We start from the raw sequence: 11,799 nt of genomic DNA, 5'->3' as shown, positions 1-11,799 counted from the left end.
CTACACAAACAAACAAAAGAAATAGGGAAAACGAAGATGAAAATAAAATAACACAAAAGAAATTAAAATTGGGGAAAGTGAGGAAGAGACTGGAAAGGATTACTTCCAAGAACGAATAGTTGTCGTTCTTGGAAGTGAAGCTTGCTGGAACTTCTTTGAAGGAAGATAGAGTCGTCTCCAAGCTGTTCCAAAAGTCTGACCACGGATTGGTGGTGTTTTTGACAATTTACAGGTCGGAACTCCACCCATCTTTGGGGAGATGGCCAATACTACGGCCTGAGAGTTTGGAGGGAAAAACTCCCTTTGTTTCAAGTGTCTGTGGGCATGGTTTAGCTATCAAACTTTTAGATGACTTTAAAGTTTAATCCAAGGTGTTATAAGATGGCATGGTGCCTTTTGTGCTATTACACCATTGTTTGAAAAATGAGTAACCAATAATTTTGTGGTCATTTGGACACTAAACATGAAAGGAATGACAGTTTAACGACAGCGGTACATTACATACCATACACAAATCAGTAATCAAAGTGTAACTGATGTTAATACAGTGTTGTGTTCTGACACATGAATAAAATACACCCTTGTCAGGAAAGTAAGGAGCAAATAATTTTAAGTCAGGCAAGCCTTAACCGAAGAAACACATTACAACAGGGTTATAAGAATAAGAATCTTAGAGTATCTTATCTAATTGTTTTATTAGTAAAAGGAATGTCTCATTGTGTTGTGTGTGTGTGTGTGTGTGTTTGTGTGTGTGTGTGTGTGTGTGTGTGTTCTGGTTGAGGGCCCCTATGAGTTCAATCAGAGAAGCCACATGGGGTTATCTGGTCTTTGTGTAGGCTCCAGTCATTCTGGAGCCAGTTGTGTGTGTGTAAAACTGAGTTGCTCATCGGTTGATTGAAGATTAGATGCCGAAGTTTAGGGTGCCTTAGACATCTAAATGTCCTGTACCAGACACTACAAGGGACACCGTACCGCTTATGGTTTTCAGTGGGAGACACCGCCTCACTTCCTACTTACGGACAATGTCACAGCCCAGTTTTGTTTAGTTTTTTTCTTGGTGCCCTGCGATATCACCCCGCACCTGTTCCAGTGGGGGATATTGCTTCACTTCCTGGTTTTCCATGGAGGATGCTGCCCCATTTCCTGTCTGAGGGGGGTGGGGGGTATTTTTGTGTGTTTTTTGCCCATGGTGGAGGACTCCCCCCTTCTGTTTTTTTGGACTTGTGTTGGGGGTTGTGCTCAGTCCTTCTGATTAGCTATCAATGTCGCTCGGCCCTTCTGCTTGGCTGTTGACGTCATTTGGCCCTTCTGTTCAGCTGTGGACATTGCTCGACCCTTCTGCTCGGCTGTGGATGTTGCTCGGCCCTTCTCTTTGGCTGTGGACATTGCTCGGTCCTTCTGCTCAGCTGTGGACGTCCCTCAGCCCTCTCTGGCTGCACTGCCGTCTGCCTTGCTTCCCCCACCTGCCTTGCCCTGTGCCTTGCCCCCCCCCACCTGCCTCACCGTGTGCCTTGTTCCCCCCACCTGCCTTGCCATGTGCCTTGCTCCCCCCTCCTGGACCTCGTCAGGATTGTCATTAAGACAGATTGGCATGCCGGGAGCCGCACCTTGAGTGGGGGGTACTGTCAGGTCTCAGCCCGGACTTTGGCCACATGCTTCTGTTTATGTTCTGTGTCACATGTCTGCCCTGCCCTTGTATTTAACCATGCCATGTTGCCTATGGCAGTGCAGAATCCTTGTTGTCATCTGTCATCTGTCGTCATGTCATGTCTGGTATTGTCTGCATCCTTGTCCCTGTTTTGTGTTTTTTAGACAATAAATCCAGTTTATTTTACACTATCCTGCATTTGGGTCTGTTTTTATCCCTGCGTTGCTGACAGGTTGGGCACCCTTAGCAGCAAGAACTGCAATCAAGCATTTGCGATAACTTGCAATGAGTCTGTTACAGCACTGGGGAGGCATTTTGGTCCACTCATCTTTGCAGAATTGTTGTAATTCGGACATATTGGAGAGTTTTTGTGCATGAACTGCCTTTTTTAAGGTCATGCCACAGCATCTCAATATGATTAGGTCATGAATTTGACTAGGCCACTTCAAAGTCTTCATTTTGTTTTTCTTCAGCCATTCAGAGGTGGACTTGCTGGTGTGTTTTGGATCATTGTCCTGCTGCAGAACCCAAGTTCGTTTCAGCTTGAGGTCACAAACAGGTGGCCGCACATTGTCCTTCAGGATTTTTTGGTAGACAGCAGAATTCATGGTTCCATTTATCACAGCAAGTTTTCCAGGTCCTGAAGCAGCAAAACAGCCCCAGACCATCACACTACCACCATCATATTTTACTGTTGATATGATGTTCTTTTTCTGAAATGCAGTGTTACTTTTACGTCAGATGTAACAGGACACACACCTTCCAAAATGTTTAACTTTTGTCTCATCAGTCCACAGAGTATTTTCCCAAAAGTCTTGGGGGTCATCAAGATGTTTTCTGGCAAATCTGAGACGAGCCTTTATGTTCCCTTTCGGAACTTGAGCTGCGTCGAAATGCTATGGGAACGCCCCTGCGTGACCACGCTCTGAACCATGTGTGTAATCTAGGCGTGTAATCTAGGCGACCAATAGGCGTTGGGACGTGACATCATCAGCGGGTGACGTCGCGTAAACAGGAAGCTACAAATGGCTGTGAGATGGGCAAGACGCTAGCTCCCACGAGAGAAGGTAAGCGCTGTTTTTCTGATACTGTGTTTTTCTGATCGAGTGATGACTAGCAGACAAAAATTCCGAAAGTGTGTTTTTCCGTGTCCCCGTTTTATTACCGGGAAGGATTCGCATGATCGGTGCGTTGTTTGCTTGGGAGTGGAGCATGCACAATTGGCTCTCGAGGGAGTTGATTGCTTGCATTGCAGCCACATGGCTATGCGCACGCTTTGCTGTTCTGAATTCCCCATCCTTTTCATGAGCTCCATGAAAGCTAGTCAGGGAACAGCAGCCGCTTCTGGGGACAATCTCCCATTTAAACTGGGAAGCAGCTAAAAAATGCACCCCAAACAGACCATACCAGGCAATCTGGTAAAATGTGTGTTTCAATAGCCAATCTTATTAGTAATAAATAATAATAATAAAAATAATAATAACCAATAGATTACGTAAGCTAGCAAGAGAAATAACGCTAGAGCTAATGAAAGAGTAGAAGACCATTAGTTGCTGAAGCATATTTATTTCAACTCCGATCACAAACATCACTCATAGCTTTCTGAGCCTCAAGGATGGCTTGAGTATCTGGCCGTAGGTATCGTTCATAAGCTGCCGAAGACCATCTTCCCATAGCTTTTAGGGTAGAAACGGAAGTGGAGGAAGCTACAGTTGTAGCAGTCCCTATGCGCAATGAATGAGCTGAATAACACTCAGGGGGAAGCCCTCAGTATTGGCAGAGCAGGCAAAAATGGGATGCAAACCAGCTTCTGGACATAGGCTTTCCCTCCTCCGTCATAAATAATGGGTCCTCCATGCGAGCTTGTGGACAACACCTCAGATAAGCCAGCATGGAAGATAAAGGACAAAAAGCAGAGTTAGTTTCAGAAACAAAAACAAAAGATCCTTCCCAATTCCTATCAGTTTTTGAGTGCTTTAGAAATATCGTGAAGTGGTGAGAAATACCTGAAACATCAGACATTGTGAGATCATGTGACGGATTGAAGGAATTTGTGCGTGTAGAAAACTCACCACATCTGAGAAGCCATAGAAAGCCATAAGCAAAACAGATTCTAACATTATATCAGAATATATCCCAAAGCATCCCTCTCTCAGACATGATATTAATTTTTGCAAAAGTGGTAGTGTGATAGGGAGATGAGGATCATTGCCTTTAGGTTTCTCCTTTTTAAGTCCATTAAGCAAGCTGATGGTGGATGGATCCAAACAGTGAAGTTGGAATTGGATGCCGGCGAGCATACTCTTGATGGATGAAGGCTGCATTTTACGGGACTAATAACAGTGGACTATAAAAGCACTCACATGTGAAACATTGACAGGAAGTACATCTACACTGAAGGTGGCACAGAAAGAACTAAAATGAGACCAAGCAGAGTCATACATTTTTAATGTAGATTTTGCTAGACCACTACACATGTACTTAGCTGCTGAATGCATATAAGATTGAAGGGTCATATCTAATCTATAACAGTTTTGCTGAATTGAGGGCAGACCAAGCTGGCTGGTGCTGAATCCGGACACAGGAAGTGGAATTTCTGAAATTCAAATCAAGAAAGGGAATCAGCGATTTGATTATTTAAACCTGGAATGCGAAAAGCTCAAAAAATTAAGTTATCCATGACAGATAGCCATGTAAGGCGCCTGACGAATCTGTTGATAAACAGAACTGATGAGCGACCTTTGTTAATAATATTAACAGTTGCCTCATTGTCACAAAAAATAGAATTATTTGTTTCCTAGACCACTGTTTTCCCCACAGAATACCAGCTATCACTATGGGATATAGTTCCAACAGAGCAGTGGACAGGTTATTATCCGGCATGGAAAGCAGTTCCTATGGCCATTTACTAGCAAACCATTGGCCATTACACACACACACACACACACACACACACACACACACACACACACACACACACACACACACACCCACGGAAGGCGTAGCATCTATATACAATTTAAGGGCTGCCGAAGACTCCAGAACATCATGATGAAAAAAGAAATGCCATTCCAATGTTCAAGGAGCAAAGACCAGAACCTGAGATCTGATCTACAGCCTGCATCTAAGGCAACTATGTCTTTAAGATCTTTAACTGATTTGGTTAACTAGAAGAGTCTGGCAATAAAAGACCTACCTTGGGGAACTATATGCATTGCAAAATTAAGATGGCCTAGTAGAGAAAGCAAATCTCTTTTTGACAAAGATATGGACACCTGAGCATTCCTCATGATTTCTCTAATGCGATTTAATTTTTCAAGGGGCAACAAGGCTTGCATTTGATTGGAATCTAATGTAATGCCTAAAAACTCAATGACAGTAAAGTAAGAGGGCCTAAAGTTTTTTCCTCAGAAAGGGGAACACCTAAATCGGCAAAAGTTTGTCTTAATGCCGAGATGCATTCTGGCTTCGAATTTTTATAATCTACCAGCAGAAAATTGTCTAAAAGATGGAGCACATGTGGTAATTTGCAGTTATTAAGGAGAATCCAACATAGCGCCTCTGATAGTGTATCAAATATTTTTGGACTACTGCAACATCCGAAAGTGAGCCTGACTGAAAATTTTTTCCCTCCATTTAATGCCAAATAAATCCTACTGCGAAGAATGTAAAGGCATAACTTTGAAAGCATCTGAAATATCTGCCTTTGCGAGCCATGCACCACTACCTGCTATCTTAATCATCTTAATTGCGTCGTCAACGGTTGCGTAAAACAAAGAAAACGGAGCCAGAGGAATAAGACTGTTAATACTCTGAGCAGCATCATTATGGGATGCGGACAAGTCAAAAATCAAGAGTTTCTTCCCCAAATATTTGTGAGTAGCTCTCCCTATATGATTAATCCGACAAATTGAGAAAGGAGATTTTTCAAAAGGCCCAACACAAAATCCTTTCTTAACTTCCTTTTCCAGCAAAGAATCAACAATATCAGATTCCTTACCAGCAGAAAGCAAATTCTTACAGGAAAACGAATGAGTAGGCAACCAAGACAATCCTGCAAAAAAACCTTGAATAAGTCCAGTTATTAAATAATTGACAAAGCAGCGGTTAGGATGCTTTCTCAACGCCTGTCCCAGCTTTGGAACATTGACTGGGGTTGATGGCTTTATTTCTTTTCCCTTTTCATAAAGCGTGTTCGTCTTGGGCACACAGATTTTGGGTGGCCGTCCCCGCAGTAACTACAAGCATGAACATATTTACAATTATAGAATTTGCAAACATTTTCATTGAAATTATAGCACAATGGAGTAGCAAATGGTGTCACCTTAGAGTCAACATTCTGAAAACCCGGCTTAGATGGAGAAGATGCAGATTTTGGGCATAGATATGGAGTGTGAGAATGAGAGCCACAGATTGAGCAGGAGAGAACTTAATGACCATTGAAATGCCTGCTTATGAGGGTCAAGTCCACTACAGACCAGTTCAATGTTTGATTAAAATGTTGAATGAACATAGCAGCTTTTGCAGAGAATGATTTGTGATATTCATATTCAATGGAGAACCTGTAGTCACAGGAACTGCACTTCCCATAGTTCTTTGTGGTATAATCACTGAATTGCTAACATCATCATTCTGCAGTGGAGTAAACATGTGCAGCCGTGCCGTGGCTTGTGAGGAGTTATCGTGAGATGGGCCAGGGATGGGAAAGTTTGCCAAGTACCTAGATGTTGAACCGGACTCAAGAGCTTGAATTCTGGAGTTCATGTCGGAAAGCGAAAACTGAATACAGGCCAGGGCTGACAACACTGGGTCGTCGCTTTGGACTGAGGAAGGGTAGACTGCTCGGGTTGAGACGTTAGAACCACCTGGCGTGTGTGTAAGCAGAAAAATGGCAGAGGCCAGTATTTACATGGATCAGTTCAGCTGTCCAGTGTGTCTGGATCCCCTGAATGATCCAGTGACTACTCCCTGTGGTCACAGTTTCTGTAAGGTGTGTATTAATGGCTGCTGGGATCAGGAGGATGTGAAGGGCATGTACAGCTGTCCTCAGTGTAGAGAGACTTTCACTCCAAGGCCTGTTCTATGCAGGAACAACATGCTGGCTGAAGTGGTGGAGAAACTGAAGAAGACTGAACTCCAAGCTGCTTCTGCTGCTCACTGTTACACTGGACCTGGAGATGTAGAGTGTGATTTCTGCACAGGGAGAAAACAAAAAGCCGTCAAGTCCTGTCTGGTTTGTCAGGCCTCCTTTTGTGAAAATCATCTTAAACCTCACTATCAGTCTCCTGCCTTTAAGAAGCACAAGTTAGTTGAAGCTTGTGCAAAACTCCAAGAGAAGATCTGCTCTGAACATGACAAACTGATGGAGATCTACTGTCGTACTGACCAAAGTTTCATCTGTTACTTGTGTATGATGGAAGAACATAAAGGTCATGATACAGTTTCAGCTAAAGCAGAAAGAACTGAAAAACAGGTGAGAACTGTATATCATGCTACTATTTTCAAATAAATATATTTTCTATTATCTGCAAAGTGACATTTTGTTAGAAGTCAAAGAGTTATAAGTCAGTTATAAATTGTACACAGACTGTGTTAAAACTGTAACTTTTATTGCCCTATTGCTGTAATATTATTTTTAGATTAGTAGACATATTATTTTATACATGTTTATATTACACATTTTAGGTGGGAAAATAGATAGATAGATAGATAGATAGATAGATAGATAGATAGATAGATAGATAGATAGATAGATAGATAGATAGATAGATAGATAGATAGATAGATATGAAGAACTTTTTTGTAACTTTACTACACAATTACAAAAAAGTTTTTCATACATACATAAAGTTACACAAGAAAGCACAATTATGCAGAAATTTTAGGCATGGTCTTTCTCACTAACATCAGTTTTTTCATAACTCTACTGAATTGTGTACAGAAAAATATTCTATTTATATTCTGGTTGTGGGCCAGCTGACTGAACCATCTGTATTTGTTTCTCTGCTGAAGACTACTTTAAAATTGTTCACATGTGGTAATAAAGCCTGCCTGTACTTGCAACCATCTACAGTATTTCACCCATACAACATAAGTGGATTTCATCTTTTTCTTTGTGTAGCCGATCTCATGCTAACCACCGCTACTCTTATCTGCGTTGTGTTCAAGGAAGGCTCGGGGCGCTTCTGTTCAGTTCACCAAGGAAGGTTTATTAAGGTCTTGCACACCAATCAACACTCCTCTCTGTGGATTAATGCCAATAAAGGAAATAAATCACTCGTGGGCACCTCGTGACAATGCACTCCTCTCTCCAGCATATGCAATGCAGACTCATTACTGTATATGTAACAGTTGAACAAAACACATTAACATTAAAACATTCATACAAAAACAATAGAAAATAAGAGATTAAGGAAGAAATACCTGTGAATTAATGTCAATAATGAAAATAAATCACTCGTGGGCATCTTGTGACAATGCACTCCTGTATAATAAGACACGTTAGCTTGCTAACAACCACGTTAACACTGCATACAGACAGCCCACATGATAAATTCTCACATTCTAAATCCACTTGTACATAAAACATATAACAGAACATATCATAGTATCAGAATTGTTTACAAAGTGAAATCAAGTCGATTTCTACACTTAATAAGCTTAATTATCTCATTAATTGAAGAGCTCGCGCAAATGCCTACCTCTCTCCAGCCTATGCAATGCAGAACGACGAGGTGCGCATGCTCAATGGGAAATGTCGTCCGATTAACACCAAGAGTCTCAAAATAAAAGTCTCTTAACAGCAAACAGCAAAATGAATACTTAATACCCAAAGAAAGAAAACGAAAATAATACGGTAATATAATAAGGATTTTTGTGAAAAAGAGAATAATGTATTACATTTATAACTTGTTACATTCACCCCTTCTGGATTTAACTAATATATGTACTGATTTCAAATCAAATAACTGATACTGGATAGGTCTGAAAGGTCTGTAATGAAACATACATTAGTTCAACTTGCGAGTTACCCATCAAAAGGTCAAGAAAAACCTCAGGGTGATTAAGCCTAAGATCATCTAGGAACATTATGATGCCTTGTACATCATAATACAACCTGATCCTAATATTCCATATTTGAAAAAAAAATGTCCCTTCACATCTTACAAAATCGATATATAACAATCATATTTAAGACAGAAAGAAACATCACAGTACTCTTTTTCAGGTGACTTTCCACTCTGTGGAGATAATAAGGTTTCTAACCCATTGAATCAATTAATCTGTTCACTTTCTTAACAACTCTTCCTGCCCATGTTCTAAAAACCTGAGCCTCAGGAACTGAAACTTGGGTCATTGTCAGTTTGAGTGTTAGATGGAGCTTGTATATATGTCTCTGTGTCACAGTCAAGGTTAACGTCAAGCGATATTGAACTGAATTCCGCTTCACTCTGGGGAAGATTCTCTTCAGTTTGCAACTGGACACTAGACTCTTTTCCATCTGGATTGATCTGTTTCCAAGGCGTATTCAACAGAGTCTTGAACTGCAGTGCTTTCAGAGTCTTCATTTACCGTTCTCATAGTTCTTTCCTCTGGGTCTGTTAGATTGAAACCTTCCACAAAGCACTCACTCCTGATGCTACTCGTCTCATTCTCTGACTCTCTTACAAAGGGTAGTGGGCTTCCCTCCTCATCAGGTGACTCAATAGGTAGAAAACTAATATCAAATAACAGGTTTCTGTGCACTATCTTCACAGAAGCTTTCCCATTTTTGAGCTTGTAAGTGTGCATCTGCAAGTTCCTGTCTGCTACAGTGTACACTACAGGGTCCCACTTATCCGCTAATTTTCTCTTTCCCCTTTTTCCTTTATTTGCCACCAGCAGACAGTCTCCTATATCTACGTCCCTCTGACCTGCTTGTTGTAACCTTTTTCCTGTTTCCTTTGCTCTCCTTCGGAATGATGTTGTACGATCTCAGCTGCCTCGTGAGGTATGACATCAATGATTTCAGGTAAGTATCGTGATCATCTGTGTGGATGCGACTCGGAAATCCATATGCACAGAACACATGGTCCTACAGCTTCCTAGTGACCTGTTTTACTGATTGATTTGCACAAGGGAACGCATGAGCCAATTTCGTGTAATGGTTCATCATAACGAGCACATCTACAGAGCACTTCTTCCCTTCCTCTGCAGTCCAAAAGTTCAGACATAGCAATTCCATAGGCATAGAGGTCTTAATACTTTCAAGCAGGGCCCATGCAGATGGTTTGGGGGCCTTGACTAAGATGCATCTCTGACAGCGCTTGATGTAATTGCAAACATCGTTCCCCATTCCTGGCCAAAAGAAGCGTTGGCGGGCTAGATGGAGGTTTCTTGCTTGCCCTTGATGACCCGCTAGGTAATGCACACCCTTCAAAACGTCAGCCTTTCTAATGCTTCCGACTCACTTGGAGCAAACACACATTTTGGTCTCGTAATTTTACCACCGCACCCTACTAAGATGACTTCCTGCTGAAGCGGTGTGAGTGTAGACAGAACATTTTCACAGAACATGCTCTTCTCTGCGTCTTCACTAAAAGTGCAGGCCATGGAACCTGTATCAAGCTTTCCCTTAATAACCAGTGCATAGAAAAACTCATCGAATGAATCAACTGCCTGGATATTTTGTGCTGTAACCTTGGTCCCAATGCCTGTGTGCATGCGCTTTCATATAAATGGATAAGATTAATACTCTCTATGGGTTTTTTGCCTGCACTCACGCATCCCCCTTCCAAACGTGAGCTATCTAGTTTAAAGTTGATGGGCCTTGGAATGCTGTCGGACCAGGCCTGGACCTGTCACTTGTACAATCTCTCTTACTATGCACAGGTTGAAAGAATGCAAAACACAGATGCTCTTGTCAGCAAGGTGTCACAGTAGAGTGTTTGTGAGATCCGCACACTCTATGGAACTTGCTCTGTGGCTGACGAGTAGGCATTTGGACATTTTGATTCAAATCACGGTCAAGAAGGCTAATCAGTGACTTTGCTACAGTCACCTGGCTCTATAGGAGGGCCAACATCCACTTCATCACTCTCATAGAACATCTGAATGTGAGCAGTGGCATGTCTGGGAGCATTATGACATTGGTTGACATCTGATCTTTTAAATTTTTCTGGTAGTGGTCAAGCTGCTCCTGGATTTCCTGCGCATCCATTTTTCCGGGGATTTAAAACGGAATACTGCAGCAAGATTGGAATTGGGGAAGTACTTCACAAACATCATAGCCACTTCTTGACATTGGTCCTCCATCCATCATCCAAGTCTCTTTAAAGCTTCCTCTGCCAGATCCACTGATTTATTTATTCATACCCAATACTCGACAGGATCTTCTCCTGCTAATGAAACAGTGGCATAGAAGTCGGCCAAAGGCATGCATGGATAGTTGACATCGCTAAAATTTTGTTTCAGGATATCCATGATAACCTTTGGGTTCTCAACTGGGTTTAAAGCTAAATTACAACGTAACTTCGACTAAATCTTTAGCTTTACCCATCAATCTGCATAAAATCTCTTGATGATGTTCTTCTAATGGTATGCCTCTCTTTCACAAATATGTACCCATCAGCTCCTCCCACTTACAAACTCCCAGCTTATCTGATGAATCACCACGGTAAACTGCAGGATTGCATGACTAACCTCACTCCAGTCAAGTTAAGTGAAGGTATTTCTGAGGATGTATTGCTGGTACTCAACCCTTGCGTTTGTGCACCTCTACTCTCATCACATTGTCTGTCCTACTTGTTGAACGATGTGTCTATCAAACCTTGCCAATTTGGATCATTTTTATCTGGGACAGCTAAAGGAAAAGTATCAGCTGCCGGATTGGAACCATGATCGGTTACATGTGTGGAGCATAAGACGGGAGATGCTCAATTAGCTCTACTCCCCTTAACAATTGGTGTAAATGGAACTTCATCGAAAAACCTACCAATTCCAAAACCCGAGCCAGTCATGGTGTCATTTACATCAATTTCGTCTGCTTTTAAACTAAATGCCATGTTCAGACTCACACAAAGAGAAAAATATATAACTTGATATTTTTTTTATCATGTTAGAAATATCTATTACTCTGAGACAAAGAATAATCTGAGAGAATGCTTCAGTCA

General features: G+C 41.6%; 1 protein-coding gene across 1 annotated transcript in view; it reads left to right on the top strand.

Moving 5' to 3' along the window:
• Positions 1-6,536: 6,536 nt before the first annotated feature.
• LOC113661704 (E3 ubiquitin/ISG15 ligase TRIM25-like) overlaps positions 6,537-11,799 on the top strand; it is a 28,873-nt gene continuing 23,610 nt past the window's right edge. The window contains exon 1 of the mRNA XM_047820379.1: positions 6,537-7,121. Coding sequence (XP_047676335.1) covers positions 6,537-7,121 — 585 coding nt within the window. The remainder of the gene's footprint in view (positions 7,122-11,799) is intronic.

The sequence above is a fragment of the Tachysurus fulvidraco genome, chromosome 11 (assembly GCF_022655615.1).
Source record: "Tachysurus fulvidraco isolate hzauxx_2018 chromosome 11, HZAU_PFXX_2.0, whole genome shotgun sequence".
Lineage (NCBI taxonomy): Eukaryota > Metazoa > Chordata > Actinopteri > Siluriformes > Bagridae > Tachysurus > Tachysurus fulvidraco.
This window is presented reverse-complemented; position numbering and strand designations above follow the sequence as displayed.